At 41.4% G+C, this 20,741-nt stretch overlaps 2 protein-coding genes and 1 pseudogene across 4 annotated transcripts; 1 reads left to right on the forward strand and 2 right to left on the reverse strand.

Annotated features, from left to right (window-relative positions):
• Window positions 1-1,189: 1,189 nt before the first annotated feature.
• On the reverse strand, window positions 1,190-7,527 carry LOC127764140 (cell differentiation protein rcd1-like). Its single transcript, XM_052288973.1, has 10 exons — window positions 7,417-7,527; window positions 5,492-5,563; window positions 5,358-5,417; window positions 5,146-5,235; window positions 5,023-5,065; window positions 4,008-4,114; window positions 2,627-2,722; window positions 1,602-1,792; window positions 1,433-1,502; window positions 1,190-1,297 (listed from the first exon to the last, which is right to left on the reverse strand). The coding sequence occupies exons 1-10, from the start codon at window positions 7,525-7,527 to the stop codon at window positions 1,190-1,192; spliced, it is 948 nt and encodes a 315-aa protein (XP_052144933.1).
• A 2,333-nt stretch (window positions 7,528-9,860) lies between these two features.
• On the forward strand, window positions 9,861-14,143 carry LOC127762490 (coniferyl alcohol acyltransferase-like; annotated as a pseudogene).
• A 248-nt stretch (window positions 14,144-14,391) lies between these two features.
• Window positions 14,392-19,354, reverse strand: LOC127761092 (sirohydrochlorin ferrochelatase, chloroplastic). 3 transcript variants are annotated; one of them, XM_052285308.1, is made up of 7 exons: window positions 18,920-19,354; window positions 18,507-18,661; window positions 18,199-18,401; window positions 18,066-18,127; window positions 15,891-16,001; window positions 15,622-15,714; window positions 14,392-15,061 (listed from the first exon to the last, which is right to left on the reverse strand). In XM_052285308.1, the coding sequence occupies exons 2-7, from the start codon at window positions 18,569-18,571 to the stop codon at window positions 14,957-14,959; spliced, it is 639 nt and encodes a 212-aa protein (XP_052141268.1). In that variant the 5' UTR covers window positions 18,572-18,661; window positions 18,920-19,354; the 3' UTR covers window positions 14,392-14,956. The 3 variants fall into 3 exon arrangements, with proteins under 3 accessions (XP_052141268.1, XP_052141269.1, XP_052141267.1); XM_052285309.1 differs by lacking the exon at window positions 18,920-19,354 and adding an exon at window positions 18,840-18,856; XM_052285307.1 differs by having other exon boundaries at window positions 14,393-15,061; window positions 18,946-19,354.
• Between the last annotated feature and the right edge of the window lie 1,387 nt (window positions 19,355-20,741).

A 20,741-nucleotide genomic window follows, 5' to 3' on the forward strand; every position in this document is an offset into this window, starting at 1 on the left:
CCGGCGCCGGGCCTCCTCCACAATCTTCTCGGAGAGGTCACCGGGCAACTCCTCCACAAGCCGTCTAGGAGGTGGCAACCTGCAAGAGTAACAAGCGATGACGTGGCTCGGAGATGATCAAATGCCACACTAGCTCTACAATGGAAGCAATGTACTTGACTCTTGGCTAGAACAACCTCAACCACTACAATGGATGAACACTAAGCTCAAATGTGTGTGAGAGAGGTGCAAGGGGTGTATGCAATTGAATTGTGTGCCAAGAGAGACCTCTTGCTGCTGGTGGGGGAGTATTTATACTCCCACCAACCAAAACTAGCCGTTGGGGGTGAAATACCCCAACTCTGTGTCTTGCCGGTCTGACCGGAGGTATGTGGCCGGTCAGACCGTGCTACTCTGCAACGGCTAGAAAACTAGCCGCTGTAGCCCTGTCAGACGGCCCCATCGGCCTGGCCGGTCAGACCGACATTGAGTGGCCGGTCGGACCGGCCACGGCTCGGTCAGACCGCCCTTAGCTCGGTCTGACTGAATAGGGCTCTGTCGGCTCTGTATCGGCCAACCCTGAGCAACACCATCCCGGCCTCTAGGGGGGCGGTCTGACCGTATAAGTGCCGCCGGTCAGACCAGTCTTATGCACCGGTCAGACCGCCCTCTTGGGCCCGGTCAGACCGGCCAGGGCACGCCGGTCAGACCACCACTATGTGGCCGGTCTGACCGCCCCTGGTCAGGCCGAACACAGTGAAAGCAAGTGATGTGTGTGTTGTGAAATGTGAGCAGAAGTGAATATGCATAATGACCTAATGTGGCAATTAAGATCATCTCTTTGCTAGGTCATTACCCCTCTTAATAATACAAAATTAAACTAGCAAATTTGATCGCCCTACACCTTGATCAATTTAAATATAAAGCACTATTTTTACCGTCTTCTTTCCCTTCGCTTTGCGCCGTCAATTTTAATCCTTCGGTGATCATCCAAGCATACACAATAAGTGAACCTAACTCAAAATGAATATCTCAAAGATAATGATTAGTCCACAATTAGCGCTTGTCATTAATTACCAAAACTAACGACGGGGGCATAGATGCTTCAACACTTCATTTCATAAACAAACAAGGTGTTTTACTTAATTGTTAACTGCAATTCACAGTAACATAATGCATCACTGCAGTTATTTACAGCCACCATGTTAGTTTATCCCCACGACACATGACCAGCGCTGTTACCAGCTCCTCCTCCCTTTTTTCCACTTGTCATCTTAACCAGCAGTTGTTGGTGCAAATGTCGCCCCGAAGGATCATCCTGCATTTGCAATAAGAAAAAAATAACCTCTAGTTAAAAGTTGATTGCAATTTATCAGTCTATTCTAATATTTGCTCCAGTGTGGTGATAATGAATTACTAGACGACAAAATAATAACTACGTTGCACATCTCACCCTAAGAGAGCTGTTGAATGTGCCATCTTTCAGCTGAGGAGGAAGGCAAGTCTGCAGTGCAGCGAAACCCCTGAATTGAAGAGGGAAGGAAATGGACAAACGACATTAGTGCTACTGAAGGAGAAAATATGAAAACTTAATTCGGTGACATTTAAGCAACAGAATAAACCTAGGATTCTCTGACATCCTGAGGTAACAACGGATAACGTGTTTCAGCAACCTCTTCGAAGGCTGATCAACCATTGAGGTAACCACGGTTGCTAAAGCAGCTCCCACAGCATAAAACCGATCAGCATTGGCACAAACGTAAGCTAGACCGGCGTCATCTACGACAATCTTTTCAGTGATAAAAGTTGCCACCTGCATACATATTTGACTGAATCAGTTTACGAGAGCAATGGGTTTAGAAATTAGCAGACTAAGGGACCATTTTCAGAACATCAAGCATAGTTTATGGTGCCTATATTTGGGTTTAGGTCTATTTTTTGGGGGAAATAACCGACAATCGGTGATGACAACCTAGCGTGGCCTTTGGTTATATGTGCTAATTTATGGCTTGTTTGGTTATATATAATCTAGAAAAAGCGAGGCACTTTAATGTAAAGAGTATTCATATGTATTAAAATTATAGAGATACAAATATGGTATACTGAGTGAGAGTAGTGTACTTCACATATATAAATGATCAAAAAATAGCTAAGAGTAATCAAAGGTCGGTAGATGGCCACTAGTTTGAAGCATTCAATCAATGAATTGATGTGAAACTGCACGATCGACTAGGCCTAAAGCACATTTTGAACTAACTAGAAAAATGCCCAAGTTTTGCTATGGGCAGAAGAAAAAAATCATAATATGTCATAGCAATATATATATTTTTTTATCAAATACCTTACTATCACTTATTTGCTTATTTACTTATGTTATTCACTTGTTTGGATCAAACGTTGGACTATTCCATAATAATACAAAATACAGTACGGTAATTTATAGAAACTACAAAAGCAATAGTGGCGACCTTAGGGTGACAGATTCACTGCTACCACCACTAGAGGCTTTTAAAGGAGTATAGATGACTCTAGGTGGAAAAAAAAAGAAAACGTGTTCCTTCCATTTTTTTTATTCACAGGAAAGAATACTGAAAAAGAACTAAAGGTGGTAGTATTTTAAGGGGGATTGATGTGTCTGGCTACATACAGTTTTTGATAATTCACTGCCGATCGTCATATTATGCAGGCACAGAGGAACAAATTCATTTTCCAGCAGAAAATTGATAATTTTTGGATCATCAACCTGCATGCATGTATAACAAAGTAAAATAAGCTTCACTCTAAATTCTAGAGAGGTATACTGATGAAACCCAAAAAACTATAGATTTCTTACATGAATGTGCATAAGTGTATAAGTGGTGGTACATAAGTGTATAAAGCCAAGATGGTTTATAGTAGTTCTAGTACATAAGTGCATAAATCAATACCACCACCAGTGTTAATGCAATAATATCTTTTCACATCACAGTTCAGAGATAACGGAGCAAAAATAGGCTTGAGTCTCCCTCAGATCTGATATGATTATATATGTAATTAAGGAGCTAATTAAAATAAAAATGCTTACTCTTTCAATAGTTTGTTTTGTGAGACATCTATTAAATTTTCTTAAGATACAATCTATATAATATTGAGTCATTCAAGTTTATAATTCTCAGCTGAATTATTGAGAATTACAGTGGAGTCAGGCTCAGTGAGATCAGCTAATGGCTGGTTTCTATCAAAAAATAATAATTGTATCATGTGTTGAGAAAATTAAGATCAGAGCTATATCTTTATCAGCAGTTCTGAATGCATACTATATAAGAGCTAGATGTGTTGTGCTATAACACAGCAGTTCTTGTAATGTCAAACCGATATTAAGGTCTGTAGAGAGGGGTCTGTTTCATGATATGTGGTATTTGTTTCCAAAAAAGAAAAAAAAATTGCTACTTGTTCATTTATTGCTAATTGTTGTGTGTAAGTTGTTTAGCTCTATATTACACTTGATGAGTATTTCATACTCAGCCTTTTGTTTTATTTTGTTTTTAGGTACAAAGTATTTGCAGCATGCATGGGCAGGAGTAGCAGCCTTGATCTGTGTACTTTATCACTCATTGTAAAAATAAATAATTTACATCATGTTGAGCTTTGCCATGGTTATATATGTGGAACTGTTTCTAACATAATTATCATATGATGTGCAAGCTATTTTAAAATCTTATTTTATAAATTGTCATTGTAGATGTCCTCCTATTTAAGGATATCTACAATGACAATTTATAAATAATATAGTTGTTACCCACTAACTATAAAGTTCAACATGCAAGTGTGCGACATCATCACTCACTAGTAATTATTATCTATAGCATTCAGACATATATTATTTACAATTTTGTTGTATTTGGAGAACTCAACATGTAAGCTATATCAAACCATCCTCTCCACATCATTTTCATATTATTTAAACATATACATATATTATTTCTATAATGTATAACATGTATTCACTCACATATCCCATAGCAAAGTGCGGGGTATCCACTAGTTACCTTAACAAGAGCGCCAATGACACCCAAGCTGGTCAACCGCAAGTACTCAAATTGTTTGGCCTTGTTATCAGTTTCCAAAAATGCACATAGGTACAACGGAATGCGGGCTGAAAAAAAAAGTATCGAAAGGTAGAAAACAGCAAAATCACTAATAGCAAACAAACAAAATACTAAAGTTTTGTACCATGAATGATTTTACTACAAAACAGAGTCTGTGATACCACCAACTATCAATATTGGACATTTTAACCCTTTAGCAGTTTTAGCATGTTTTTTCATATAAATGAACGCCACATAGGATGCCACATGTACTAGAGGTCCATGTAAGCCCTTATGCATTATATGGGCCCTGCCCATATTGGTTGCCTACTCGTTGGTCGTTGGCATCAATGTGACGGTGCATTGAAGAAGTGGCAGTGGCGCGTTGAAGATGCAGCGGCTGAGCGACGAGCAGCCGTGGCATGGGGAAGGAGAAGCAGGGAGGGAGCAGGGCCAAACGGTTGCTTCGTGTGCCCATGGAGGCGGTTGTGAGGGGAAGGAGTAGTGGCGAGCTGCTGCTTCACTCGCTCACGCAGGCGGCATGGCGGGTAAGGAGCAGCAGCGAGCGATTCTTGTTATAGTGGCCTAATTGGTGGGACCCCGCCCCTTTTCTTCCTCTGCTGACATGGCATCTTTGTACAAGTTGGATCCTTCGTGGTGTCCACGCATATCAAAACCAGCCTAAATCTGCTTTAGAGGGTAAAGTGTCTGGTATTGATAGTTGTGGGGCAGGGGGTGTCATACTTGGTTTTGTAATTAGGGGAGTGTTTTAGATAAAGACAAGAAGGATAAAATAGACTTATTTATCCCAAAATATATATGGAATCATAGGTATGATATGTACAGGTATTACTTTTATTTTGCGAGGTATAGTAATATTACATACTAATGGGTGACATCATTGAGGTTGGAAGGAAGATACTTAAAAAATTACACCATCAACATATTTCAGTTCAGACATATCCATGCTCTTTACCTTGTAAGAAATGGGTCCTAGTCTCAGGATGTGAGGCAATACACTGCGTAATGAAAATAAATTAAGTAAAATATGATTATCATAAGATTTTACAGATGAGAAAAGGTAGTAGTATAAGTGTACCTGAAGAAGTGCTAGCGCATTGCAAACTCGGTTTGAAGCACCTAATGACAAAGTTGGGGGTGAAAGTGCAGGGTAGACTACTACAATCTCCTGTTTGTTTGCCAGTAATAAGAAAAAGAGATGAGTGTTTGTCATACCACACATAAATAAAAGTAAGCTCAGACATCAACAAGTGGAATTAGCACAGTTATTGATTTGATCATCAACTCAACTTGTGCTAATGTTGAATTACTAAGAGTGGCCGACATAAAAACCACCTTTTTGGAGAAGACCTCAACTAAAAAATTGATCACATACATAGTACAACACAACAAAAATTACTAATTACTTGTGGAATCTATCATACCTGGATCAGTGCAGCAACTGTGCCAAAAGAATTCCACAACAGCATAGCCAGGTTTTGAAACATCTCTCTTTTCTGAAAAATAGTTTCAAGAAGCTGCATTATTCTTAGGTTTTTCTTTCCATGATGCTGTAACATGTCAATTACAGAATATGCAATTTACCATTACTTATTCAATTAAGAACAATTACAAACATATTCAACCAGAAAATTAGAAATTAATTAATATATCAGGGTAAGGAGATCTATCAACCCTTTGAGACCTCAAGGTGTGCTATCTCACATAGATTAGGATTGGAAAGGTTGAGGACAAGTTTCTCTGCTAATGCCATGTTCTGATCTTTTGCTCGCTACTTGATGACACCCAATGTCGGAGCAAGAAATATTTTTGAGCCCAGGCAAACATCACTATAACTATCATTTTCTACATAAATTTCATCATCAATTTATTCAATAATATTAAAATTTAATGGACTTTTCACCAATGAGCCCGAGCAGCTGCCTGGGCTAGTTGGGCGGTGGCTCCACCCTTGATGACACCAACTTTAGTGCCTGCCTGCCTGCCTCCTCACATCGGGATGAATGTGAACCATGAGAGAGGAGTGTGCTATGGAGGAAAATAAAGTGTTTTTTTTCTATTTCATATAGTTGTATGCTTTTGTTAATATCTAGGTCTTAGTTTCATTGGTAACATGTAACATTATTTCCTGATAGTCTTTCTCTTTAAGGGAAGGCATGAAGCTTAGCATGCTTGGTGGGAGATGTGTGTGCATACCGTCAACATTCAATCTCTATGTTATGTTGGAATCAACCTATTTGCTTATTTCTTCTCTACTAGTTTGATACTGAGATCCTCCTTAGTATGGTTCATTCTCTTTTAGCTCTTCCATGGGAAAGTTCCCCTTTCCTTATGCTTTTTTTTTTGTTTAGTTTGTACCTTTTAGAAGTATGTATGCAATGCACATGCCTTTTTATCATAGATAGCTTTGTCTTTATGTAAGAATAAGGGACTTTGCAATGTGAATAAAGTCTGTTCCAATAAGATTTCGATGTATTTTGGTTTACTTTATATAATTGTCTATATTGCAGTTAAGCCTATTCCATGTAGATCTTTTAAGTTGTGTACATTTTTTCTCGACCTAGCATCTTTTACACATGCAAATGCCAAAACCCAAGAAAAACAACTTTTGGTCAGTTTTCCAAAAGCCATTCAATCTCTACCTATATGTAGAAGCAACTAGAGTAATTCCCTACTCCTACCCCTCTCCCTATTTTATTTCAAGCGGCCAGTGGAAACATGAATCATGTGAACTTCGAACACTCACCCTCCTCCTCCCTCCCCCCTCCCCCCTCCCCCCTCTCCCACATGCCCCTCCGTTCCCTTAGACAATTTATCGCCTCGACCACAATTCTTGTAGTTAGAATGCCTGACACTGTGTAGTAGTCTAATAATCTTTATGAAAAATATCCAAACCTAGCAAAGGGGCCTTACTATTGTATTGGTTAGGTTAATAGACATTTGCAGTAATATTGTCACATCAATGCATGCCATGTCACATATTGTCCAAAAATTTACTTAAATATTGCATATTATCGACAAATTTAATTTAATTTAATACAAATTTATTTAAAAATTGAGGGAAAAACTAATAGTTATATATGTTTAGAATATATCTCATATAGCATCACTAGATGATTCCTTTCATGCACAAATCTGCAATAAGAAATAATGAAATGCAAAAGGCTGCATCATCTCTTTTCAACTGTCATTTATTCATGTATGTGAGTTAGACATATCACTTGTATTTGGTAGAAAACGACTCATTAGTATCTTAGTAAATCAAGTTTTACGCAACTTGAAGACCAAACCACTTCTTCAAACAAAAGGAATGATGTAATAGACAATTCCCACAAAAGATATAAATTACCTTGCGCAGCTCGGAAAGAGCATGTCCTTTGAGTTCTGGATCTAGCAGATCAAGAATAAGACGCTCAACAAGTTCAGGGTCCCTAGGGCTAGGAACCTCACTAGTCAACATAGCAAATATGTGAAGACTGGCTATATCCAATGGAAGAAGTGATATAAAACTCTAAGTCAAACAATCCCCAAGCTTCTACAGGAATAAAATAGAAATATGTGATACATAGGGGCACTACAGCCTTTAAGTAGTGTAGATACAGATGATGTGCATTTACTTGTTTCATAAGAAATCAGTAGAAACTGTTGCAGATAAATGCACATTATCTTGTTGGTTTCTTTGTAATCTTGGGTGCATGTTGCTTTTGCTCTAAAAAGAATCCAAAGTTAAAAACTGCAGCTCCACATCTGCGATGAGTCATGCAAAAGATAAGTATTAGCGGTTCATACCTTTTTATGTCATTCCTATCGTGTGAAGCACATGACAAAATGTAAGGTTGGTTCCTTTATTTTTGTTAATATATGACCAGATCACCAATCTTTCTTGAGGGTAAGACAAAACTCACAGGAAAATAATGATTAACCTCAGAAATTTTTCCCATGAGTTACCCATCAGAATGAAACCCTCGAGGTGGTGGTTGAGTGTGGGCTGGCTGGGGACTCAAGAGAGGATTTTTTTTTTTTTTTGCGGGGAAGGAAACAGGTTGGAGCTTGTTTGGATTATAGGATAGGAAAAGTATAGGAATTTAGGAAAGGAAAATCTAAGTGTAACCAGAGGAATGCAAAATAAAGGAATACAAAAGTTAATAACAAGTTTCAATCAATTGATAATAACAAGTTAATTATAAGATATCAATTAAACAATTATATAATCTTATACTTATAATATCTCTATTTGGTCCAATCTATTAAGATTGGTTTTAATAAAGTTAGAAGATTCAAAATTATATCACATCCAAATCTTGGCTAATGTATTCTTTGCTTTATTTTTCATAACTTATATCCCATCGGTGATAGCTGATCAATCCGAAATTCCATTAGCATCATCTAGGCACGTGATTATATATCGACCTTTTGGCCAATCTGCCCCACGATCTAATCTTTATTTATATTTTGTTAGTTGTAGGATCAAACTAACTGACATGCCTTGTGTCAGGGGGTTATGGATACCACATACCCAATAGTAATCGACTAAGCTCGGCGGGGCCCACCACATATCATGTCTTATATGGAAACAAACCTCGTATATAGAAGGAGTTCCGGATAAGGAAGGACGAATAGAGTTATATATGAAAACGACAAGGACTACGCGGATTGTATCCATATTGGTCTCCCTAGTTCTACTTGGACAAGGGGGCATTCTATGGGTAAAAATACAAGCCCCCCTAGGAGGAGATGGGACAAGCCACAAGATCAAGACACAACATATACACAAGCCAATACACATCGCCAGATCTCGACATCAGAGATTAGCCTAGACATACCCTATCCGGTGCCTACGGAGGCCGGCAAGAGGGTGTTGACGGTCGTTAGCGATCAGTTTCGACCGTCAATATTACTAAAATAGAGAAGAACTAGTTATGCTTGCAATGCATATTCATGTTAGAATAATAATATTCCACTAGTATTAGGTTCACTAACCTTTTTGCAGAGAATAACTATAAAGTGGAGGAAAATCGACATCAAAGCAGACGATAAATCAATCGGACGATGTCGAGAATCAGACTTATGTATGAATGGGCAAAGAACTCCTAATTGACATGATGAACTGGGGCAAAATTCACAAGTCTACGGAGACAAGAAGCCGAGGAGGCCACCCGCCAAAGCCTGGGCCGAATGGGCCTAGCCAGGTTCGGCTGAACCGGCCATAGCGCCGTTCGATCCAGGGATTCTCCTGGATGGCTGAGATTGACTCCCTATGGCGGTTGGGAGGGTATTTCCGACCATTCCAACCGCCACAACCGTCAATCTCAATTTATAAAAGGAGCTCTCATCCTTCACTTCTTCACACACTCCAAGCAAAGCTTTCTCATATTCTCTCAAGTTTAGTTTATTCTCTCAAGTTTAGTTTAGTATTCTTAAGCTAGTGGAGTAGGAATATAATAGAAATCGGAGTCCGGAAGCCTTCAGAAGAGTTCGGGTATAGCTTTAGTAGCTCTCCTTTCCTCTTTTGTAAGCTTTGTACTTTATTTAGAATACTCTTCTTTATACATTTCTGGTATTGAAATACTATCCGAATATATGAATGCCAACTTTACTATATGTTCATGTTATACTGATTATACTGCTAGCTTATTTGGGAGATGCATAGGTATGGGTATAATGTTTGCTTTTGCAATTACTCTATGTCATGATGATGATATTAGAGTAGTATCTGGTAGTTTAGGCGTGGTGTCTAGATTACGGGATATCATTATTTGGGGTTATATGCTGCGGAAGAGAGGTGGGCCGATGATGGTGACGGCTCAGTACGGGTATTCCTCCGCGCGTGTATATAGTCCTAAATTAATTTCCTGGGGAGGATACTCCTCCGTATTTAGCCCCGGTTGTATGGTTATGACGGGCTGTCGTAAGGAACTCGATAGCCAGGGGTGGCTTCTCGAAGTAATAGGAGAGCATCGGAAATAGGGTATTAGCTAGTTAATCATATAACTAGAATGTATGTATACTATGTATACTAGAAGTATAGGAATAGATTCTCTTTCTATTTTCTTTCCACTTAGCTTAGATAGTTTAGTATAAGAATGAGTAGCTCCATGCTTGTGTGTCGCTCTACCTTTGGATTATATTAACGCCTGCTTGGACTATGATTATTACAAGTAACGTATAAATTATTAGTACGGTTCTCTCTACTATGATCTTTCCACGGGATTAAATAAATACGATACCCTTGGAATACTCTCGGGTGAAATGCTACAATGGTATATCCGTGCACTTGCGAATGAACTCTATAACCATAATATACCAGGAGTATTTCTGCGCCATTGCTGGAAATTATATTTTTAATAATGTAGTTAAGAAATACCAACAAAGGGATCTAGCGCCATCTCTGATCTCGATGAGTTCATATTCGAGGAGGAAGACTACCGCGTCGTCGACTACGAGTTGGTTATCCATCCCGCTAAGTCGACGACAGCTAAATAGGTTATCTCAAAAATTGTACTTGTGATCCAGGTGAATAAAGAGTAACACCGGCTTCGGCCAACAGGATGTAAGGCTATGACTTGTCAGATAAGGGGCCTAAACATGTATAAAAATTCTTGTCTCCGTCTCTTTTACCTCAATCTCGCATATACCCTGGTACCAACGATTCCCATACCATCCAAATACCGTAGTCGCAGTACCACCCGTCGACACCATAAACCTTGATTACACCGTAAACCTTGATTGATAGGACATGTACTAGAGCTATGCAAATCTCTGAGGCCTCTATGGCTATGTGGCACGCAAAACGAAGCAGCATTTAGCGCGCGATTAATTAAGTATTACTCCCTTCGTTTCACAATGTAAGTCATTCTAGCATTTCACATATTCATATTGATGTTAATGAATCTAGACATATATCTATCTAGATTCATTAACATCAATATGTTTGTGGGAAATGCTAGAATGACTTACATTGTGAAACGGAGGAAGTAGCTTTTTTTTCAAAAATGGATTAATATGATTTTTAAGCAACTTTTGTATAGAACCTTTTTGCAAAACACACACCGTTTAGCAGTTTGAAAAACGTGCGTGTGGAAAACGAGGAGGGAGAGTTGGGAACGGCTGGGAACGAACGCAGCCTATGTGTGCGATGAATTTTGCATCAACAAATTTGTGTATGAATACAGACTATTTGTGAGAAACTGAAAATTCTGATGAAAAATACAACTTCTAGAAGCTTCCCCAAACATAACCTTATATTACGTAATTTTTTTAGCATTGGCTTTTAAGTCACTACGATCAAATATACAAAAGCTTTATCTATAAATTAATTTGTATTCCCTAATAAGCCGTTTTAGCTCATTAGGAAATATGGGCAACCGATGAGTCTCAAAATAATCTAACAGAAGTGGCTAAGCAATACAATAGGACCTTAGAAGTTTCTTGGGGAAATATATTTGTTGAAGCATGAAGCAATAATTCGTTTTAACAATCCAGTAAATAATTTGAAAGAACTCAGCATCAACATGCGGCGAGAAAGAGCAACGTGATAGAAATGTTTGGATTTGGATTAAATTACTCTTAGTGGCTTTTGGTGACACCGTGGGTAGATTTTGAAGTTAAATTAGGAATTGGCTACAGAACTTTTGATAAAAAAAGTTATCACTATATAATATAATTCTAGTGTAACTGAATTGAAATTGCATGCAATTATTAAAATGATGTGCTAAGATTAGGGGTTGTTGGCATCTCAAACCATACCATTTTTTTATAATAAAGTTATCAAAGATGTACATCCATTGATTTTTTTTACTAAAGTTTGACAAAAAACAGAAGAAATCTTGTCAAAACTTGGCAATATTGCTAAATTGCCAAATTTTGATAAGATTTATTTCAGTTACAATATGAATAGCCCCTAGATTGTTGAGTGTGTTATACTGCTACTGACTCACAAGGTCTCGGGTTAGATCCTCCCTCCTACTCTTGGCATTTTATTTCTCCCGCTCACCAGGAATCTCAGAGGACATTGGACGGTCCTTAATAGACGGGTTATTTTAGCGAAACGGATCATCTAAAACATACCGCTCAACACGCATCTCAAAGCACATCAGATGTTTGAAGCAATTTTTTTAGCAAAATCGAAGATTTTTAAAATACCGAAATATATTAACTGTCAGATTTCATTTCGGGTGGAAAAATGGCAGTTTTTTTGGTAAAACCAATCAATGAAAAAAATACCCATACAAATTCAAGTACCCCTATTAAGTTTCATATTATATATTGTTTGATTTTTTTTTCAATTTTTTAAAGTTTAATCAAGTTTATAGTAAAATATAGTAACATTTTAAATACAAAGCAGTATCAAATATATTCAATGCTAAATTAAATGAAACTAATTTGGTGTCATAAATATTGCTAAGTTTTCTATAAATTTAGTCCAACCTAAATAATTTTGACTTATAAAAAATCAAACAACTTATAATATGGAATGCTAAATTCTGTACATGAAAAACTAACTAATGGCGAGGGTGTGACCGTGAAGAGACCCTCTATATATAGAGAGGCAATATCTAGCTAACCAATTAAGAAAAAGATTTATGAACTACAACTGCAAGATTATCACTAGTAATTAGCAATAGTGAATTGCTTGTGAGCCGGATTCATTAGCGAGCTAAGATATGGTCACCGGATTACCCATTCGGGTAGTAAGCCGTCACCTGGTGAAGGCGTCGGATGCTACCATCCAGCCGCACGTGCTCACTCTCTCCCACATCGACCTCCACGCCGACGAAGTCCAGACCACCGTCACCTGCGTCTACCCCAACCCTGCCCCCTCCGCCGCCGGCCAACCGGCGCCGCCACCTTCACGGCCAACCTGCCGTCCTTCCTCAGCCACCTCTTCTTCCTCACCGGCCGCATCGCCACCAACCAGGCGTCCGGCCTCCTCGAGGTCCGCTGCCACAACCAGGGCGCCGAGCTCGTCGTCGCGCTCGGTAGCCTCGACTGGGGCAATGCCGGGGCATCGATCGCTTAACAAGATCCAGCTTCCGTACGCCGGCGAGGTTGTCATGTCCGTCCAGCTGCTGTCCTTCGCCTGCGGCGGCTTCGCCGTGGTGTGGGGCTGTGGGCTACCAACCACCTCCTCGGCGACGGCCACATCGCGGTGGTGCTCCTCCGGTCTTGGTCGGAGTTCGCGCGCACGGGGACGTTCGCGAGAGACCTGAACCTTGACCGGTCGGTGCTGAGCCGTCCCCGCTCCCCGCCGATGTACAGCGCCGCCGTAGACGGGATGTTCGTGCCGTGGGACCACGAGCACGAGGTGAACCCGCTCACGGCGGAGGCGAGCTTCGTCGAGCGCCTCTACTACGTCGAGGCCGCCGACATCACCAGGCTGCGCGAGGAGGCGAGCGCTGGCGGGGCGCGCGACGAGCGTGCAGGCGGTGTCGGCGTACCTGTGGAAGAAGCTGGCCGTCGTCGTCAGCTCGTCGGCGAGTCCGACACCGCGGCGCGGCGCTGCAGCATGGGGTACTGGCCTGGGTGGACCTGCGGTGGCGCGTGAGGTCGCCGGAGCTCCGGCGCCCGCTGCGCGGCTACGTCGGCAACGCGACCACCTACGTGGAGCGGGAGGAGGCCGCGGACGCCGTCCTGAGGAAGCCGCTGGGCGAGGTGGCGGCGATGGTGCGGGAGGCGATCGCGGCGGTGGACTACGACGAGCGGCTGCAAGAGACCGTGGACTGGTTGGAGGCGCACCGGCCGCGGAGCTACACGGAGAGGGCGGCGGTGGGGCTGGGCTCGCCGACGCTGCACCAGACGGTGTGGGCGTCGTTCCCGCGCGAGGCGGCGGACTTCGGGTTCGGCGCGGCGGCGCTGGTGCTGGCGACGTCGGCCAACGGCAGGATGTGCTCCGCCTACCTCTGCGTCGGCAGGCAGCCCGGCGGCGATCGTCAGCGCCTACGTGTGTCCGCGCCTCGCCGCCGCGCTGTAGAACGACCGGCGCCGGGTCTTCAAGCCCCTCACGGCGGAGTTCCTCGGCCTCACCGGCGAGATGCGCCGTGGCCTCGCCTACGAATGAAGTATGACCTGAACTGATGCTCTGCTTCTGCTGCAGCGATCTCGTTTGAATGCGTGGAGTGATTGTTAAACTTTGAAGGAATATCATCTTGTTATTTGCATGTTATTTAAATAGTTACAAAATGATTTAAAAATAATTAAAAAGATAGATTAATATGTGGTAGATCACTCTATAAACATATAAACTAAAATTTAATTTCTATAAGTTGCAACAAAAAGAACAAATTAACAGTTTTTTTTCAGAAACACAGGAAGGTCTCGCACATTTCCGTTACTAGAAATGAAACAGTTGGGAGCCGAACAACGCCAGAAAATAGCCCAAACTTCCATCCTTTCTTTGCTGTAGCCGGTGCCATCCCACCAGAAAACAAATAAGGCTAACAGCAACAAAATTGCCGTTCTCTACACAACAGTGTCAGTGCTGAAACATCAGAATAACTAACTCCCTTCACCCTATGAGCACAGGAAGCTATTTGCTAAAGACCAAAGTATCGATCTTGAATTCCATCCAAAAAAAAAAGTATCGATCTTGAAAGCTACAAGTGCTCCAAAACCATCAAAAGGTAACAGTTTCTTCATTCCAGGCCATAAAGGACACGGCCCACAAGTACTGCATATTTTTCTTCTCTTTTCAATCATGTATCTTAGTAAATTGTTACATGGTAGATGTTAGGTAGATGGATTAACAAATGATACAAAAAAAATATAGCTCCGTCCTAGTTGATTGCATGAAAAAATTGGCGTTGAGATACCATGGACTTAATTACTTGGATTTAAACTTGAGTACCTAGAATCGTTTACATAGAATGAAGAAACCTCCCAGGTACTCGTGTTCAAGGATACAGTTGGCATTTTCCAGTTCCAGCACATACTGTACACTCCTCAACATTACCTGCAACGTGTCTCAGGCAGTACTTGATGCGATCATTCATAACATCCTGAAAAACATGTTTGCATGCAATTAGTGGATATGATTAAAAAAAAAGAAAACAAATCCTGCTCAGTTTGCTAGACATTAGCTAATAGCTATTGAAATCAAAGTTAGCTTGCTTGAAATCATAAGTTACATTTATGATTATGCAAGAATTTCCTGTAAATTTCCTAAATAGAATCTTTCATCTGAACACCCCCTAATATTTATGAAAAGAAGGTGATAAGGTAATTTTGGACTCTTTTTCATACGATAGCATCCTGTTCAACACCATCTAAAAGTGAACACAATTGAGAGGATAATCAAATGGACAGCACTGAGACACCTGTACTGGATCTATTTATCGAGGGAAAACACACTACTCTCTCTTTATATTCAGTAATATAGAGTTTTCTATTAACCGATACAGACTGCACAATGCTTTTTCAAACAGCGTAAGGAGCACAATCAATCAATTATCAGAAAAGTAGTAAACAGTATTTTTAGACAGCTTCTATAAAGAGTGCAAAATGTAACAGTGACACAAATAATCTAGAAGAATCTATAGGGAAATCAATGAGCACATACCACCATAAGCTCATGCAATCCAAGAGGGGCAGTGACAACATAAGGTATGTTTGAGTGCTCCTTAGATGCCTCCGCAGCTAAAGCAGGGATATCCTGGGTGAAAAATATAGTGCCAACATGAATGAAATTTTTCATCTTAATTGTGGAGAATAATACATAAGGCAAATACCCATCTACCTAGGAAATCATTGCAATAAATAGGAATAACCTGATGAACTTAACACCCTTAGGATTGAGTACTAACAATCTTAAATAATTCAAAGGCATACTTGTTTCCAGTGTCGTCCAGGTGAAAGAAAATATGGACTGACAATAACACGGGACGCTCCTTGTTGCACACATTTTCCAAATGCATCTTTAATAGTAGGCTCAGCTAGCTCCTGCACACATTCATCTACTATAAGAGTGTAATGGAAGGTAAAGTGACAAAATACACAGACCATAGAGATAAGAAAATATATGTAATAATAATTCATTGCCCCAGAAGAACCAGCCATACAGATTAACATTACAAAAAAGAAGGCAATTGGAAGTTGAAGAGTAGATAGAGACACATTTGACAACATATACCTTTCATGCAACAAATTAAAAAAGCGCTCAAGTTACACTTACACCTAATTATGTGTAGTGACTATAGCACCCTTGTCCATGCAACACTGAAAGATAATGTGCATCCCATTTTATAATATTAACATGCTATGTGGGGGAGACAGGACCAATGTCGTGCAAGTATCCATACAGATTGCTTTTAGAGGTTAGATATAAGTTTAGAAACAAATTTTGGTTGTCGGCTCTGTTCAGTCGAGCTATATAAAGTCAGGGTGTCAGATTGGTTTCCTTTAAGCAGAAACAAGGTCTCTATTTTCCCATCTCCTTCTGTACACATTTATCTCCTTCCTCTGGTAACGCTCCCTGGCGCAGGGACCTAACACAACAGAAGTATGATAATACTATCGCGCTAACATGTGTCATGACTCACATGTCCCTTAAGTCACCCTTGACAATCAAATCACTTCACGATTTATTTATGCGATTCCTTCTGGGCAGCACGGATCCACCAAATGGATAAATGTGGAGGCTTGCATCTATGGTTTGAGTATACTACAATTTTATGACTTGGCTTCCCTCCCTCATTATCACCAGGTGTACAATCCAAAGATCAGAATAAGATTGAAGTACAAGGTTTTTATGCTACTCTACCCAGAATGCTCTAGCTAAGTGTCTGCAATAAATTGATATCGAAGGGGATCAAAGCAAACACATGCATTTAAATAATTAAACTGAACTAAACCTAATCTACAAGTCAGTCAATCGAACATGGAGATTACAGATAATAATTACAAAGACAGCAGAGTGCTTGCACTGCTTTGAAATTTGTTTTGCTTTGCATAGAAAACCAAACATGCTACATTTAATACTAAGTCACACTCAAGCTTCATGGTTTCTTATTTTGGACTACAAGAATATTTTTTCACAGAAAAAAAGCATTAAAAGAAGAGGAAGTAATAAAAAAAGGATATCTCCTATACTATTGTTGCTCAGCTGTTATGGTCCTCTACTTACAGATAAAAAAAAACATATTGCGGAAAAATAATTCATTTTATAGGTAAAGGGAATATGTCTTTTCAATCCTTTCCCATGCTAGGTTTTGACCAATAAATTGGCCATGGCTGATACTATTTCCAAAGCTAAGACAAGGCCATTTAGGAAAGTCTAATGGCAAGATGGCAATATGGCAACATGAATGATGGCACAATCCAACAGGAGGGGACATTGCACAAGTAAACTTGGAGTTACAGAAAATAAAACACCCTATACGATTGTACCCAGCTGGTGAGAAGTTTTGCAATACAGACACAAAAGGAGAATCCTATAGCTACTCATATTGGCATATGAATGAAAATGTTTAATGGTATATACAACTTTGAGGTTTCATGGTTCAATACATATAAACTGTGACGAACAGGTAGTAAAATAGCCATTGAACAAAACTGGCAGATATTGGAAGTTATCAGAAAACTGTTACTCCCTCCGTTTCACAATGTAAGATTTTCTAGCATTGTCCATATACATATAGATGTTAATGAATCTAAACACATACGCATGTCTAGATTCATTAACATCTAAATGAATGTGAGTAATGCTAGAAAGTCTTACATTGTGAAACGGAGGAAGTACTTAATAAACATGCTCAGTGGTCAGCCAGAATTTCTGATTTCAAGCAAACTATAGGCCATTCAGAAACCAACTCGAAAATTAATTAATTGATTTCTAGTATTCAGTCAAAAAATTGTGATACGCGACAAGACTCCTACTGATGGGAGTAAAGTCGGTTTGATGCTCCAAAGAGATTCTCTCTAACAAGACTACATAAGTTATACTTAATAAATTCAAAGTTTTCACAAAATACATTCGCACATAAAAGCAAGAGCAACAAATAGTACCATATGAGCAGGCTCAATGATCTTGTAACCGGTCCTCGCCCTGAACATGGCAACAAAATCATCTGCAATTATACAGAGCAATAAACAAAAAAGCTTGAAGGTGCCATGAAAAGAATTACAGTCATTCAATTACTTAGCATGAGATTGGATTCTTCACGCCGTGACCCATGGTCAACAATGACCACACCATCCTTCTCACCAACGGTGCAACTCTCTCCTTGGGCCGTTTCTGAGCTGGAACCAGAATTCGGCTTGGCACTCATGACTATGTTTCCAATGTTGAGTCCAATTCTCGGCAACTTGACAAAGCTAGCAGAATTCCTGACATCAATGCTCCTAATTCCAACAAACAAGAGGTTGTGTGTTATGACAAGAACTAGCAGAAGTTATAACTAGCATGAAAGAAACAGAATGCATGTCATGGAGACAAAGTTTACTTACCATGATGTCAGTTTGTTTGTATGGGTCGCACTTAAGGGTTGGAAGGGGATTGAGATAGTATGCATAGACCACCCTCGAAAGGCCCAGGAGCACCAGTAAGTGATTCTTTTGCAAATAGGTGATGACAGGGTAGTGGCGGATGCAGAATTCCACAGCTGAGTATTTGGAGTTATGAGATGTTAATTCATTGTATGGAACGCATGGCGTTTGCTATAACAGTAGCACACATGAGGAATTGAGGATACAAATAGTAGCAACCTACACAATCTCTTCGGTTTTTTTTTTTTTTGAAAGAAAGTTGTACAGTATCCATCACCAATCAATAATGATTACCACTAATTGCAGTTTGCAGAAGCAAGTTACCACAAGAACAAGGGGGGACAGGACACTTTCAGAATTTCAGGCGACTTCACCTATGGATTGGCCTTGATTCACTCACCGCCTCTGGAGCACAGGGGTGAGTAGCCTCTCTCGCTCTCAAAAGCTGCGGCGCACCCCGGTGGCTCCTCCCGCGCGCTCTGAGCCCTGGTAGCCTGCCGCCGCGTGGTTGGCCGTCAACCCCCACCGCGTCCGCCGTCCGCCGCCGGGGGAACGGGAGAGGAGTGGTTGGGAGGGGAGACCTCGTTAGGGGATGGGCGCTGGATTTGTTTTGCCGCAGCAGCCAATGGCGAGAGGATGACGACGTTGTCCAACCGAGTTTCAGCGAGGAGGGGGTCGCGAGCCGCCGCCTCAGGCTCGCCTCGCGCTCGCACGGTCGCCGCCGCTGCCTTCTTTCGATGGGGAAAAACGCGAACAGTAGGGAGACAGGGTTACCACTTCTGGGGAGAAATTTGCATATCCTTCGCCGTTTCGGTAGAATGCCACCACCAGAATAGGATTCAATTAAATGCCACTCTCAAGCCTAGGCTATTCGCTGCAATACCATTTTACTGGTTTCTTTGGATTTCTAAATTATTTTTTCCTCAATTTCTTTTTTTCTCGGACTTCTATGCCCATGGCTCAGTAGGTTGAACCCAAGAGGAGGGGTGGCGACGCGGGACTTTGCCGTTGGAGTAAGAGAGGCGCTGCCGCCTTCACCAACTTGGCCGCACCGCCTCTCCCACCGAGCTGTCTCTCCTCTCCTCGCTTTGTCGCGCCGTCTCTTATCGCCAGTCGCGCCACGTGCCTTTCTCGTCCCTGGCGGCGGCTGGCACCACCGCCGCAAGGATGGCAGTGTACGGCATCCTCGCCCCCGTCAACCGGGAGATGAGTGCGTCGGTGGGCTAGGAGGGTGCGCCGCCACGAGATTTCTCCGAGGGCGCAGCTGGCGCGGTTGGGGAAGGCGGCGGAGAACGAGGTGGGCGGCGCCGGCGCTGTTGGGGAAGACGGCCGCGCGGATGGCGAGGGAGGCGGCGCGGGTGCGCCACGGTTGGGGAAGGCGGTGCCGCAGGCGTGGTCGCCCCTCTCTTTGCTCTTCTCTCCTCTCCCTCGGCTAGCGCAACGGAGCAGCAACGGAACAGAGGTGGTGGGCGGTGCCGGTGTCGCCACCTCTTCTCCGCTCGCGCTCACGCTTGCTTGCTCGATTCAACCAGATGAGAGAGACCAAGAAGAAACCAGGTCGGATTCAACCAGTTGGCCTATGGGCATAAACGTACGATAAAAATTGTAATTGAGGAAAATTAATTTCGAAATGCAAAAAACCATGGAAGTGGCATTGCAGCGAATGCGCGCAGCTTGAGAGTGGTGTTTGATCGAATCCCCTTTTGATGGTGGCATTCTAGCGAAGCCAGTTTTTATGGGTGGCAGATATGCAAATTTCTCACTCCTGGGAGGGGCGTGCACCTCACGTGCGCGAGGGGGAGCAAAGTGGGTTCGATTGGTCTGGTTATTTTTCGGTGATCTGGTCAACCCGAATACGAGTGGAATATTCCCTTTTGGAACCAACCCAACCCGCTTAGTCTTGAAACCAAATAACTTTAAAAATGGGATGGCCCCAACCCAGACCCTAGTTGTTAACATCAAATTTTGGTAAGCTCCAAAGTCATCATCGGTTTATAATCACTATCAACTTCAGCATCTTGGAATCAGCCGATGAGAATTATCAAGTCGCCAATAGTCGGATTCTTAGTAGATTCGGTTAAGGAAATTAATCTATTAAAGGAAGTTTATCCAGAAGTGACCAAAGTCAAGGAGGATGCGGCATGAGAGTTTATCTATTAATTAGGAAGAGTTTGTTAGTTTCCTTTTATCTTTAGG

Source organism: Oryza glaberrima, chromosome 2 (genome assembly GCF_000147395.1).
Source record: "Oryza glaberrima chromosome 2, OglaRS2, whole genome shotgun sequence".
NCBI lineage: Eukaryota > Viridiplantae > Streptophyta > Magnoliopsida > Poales > Poaceae > Oryza > Oryza glaberrima.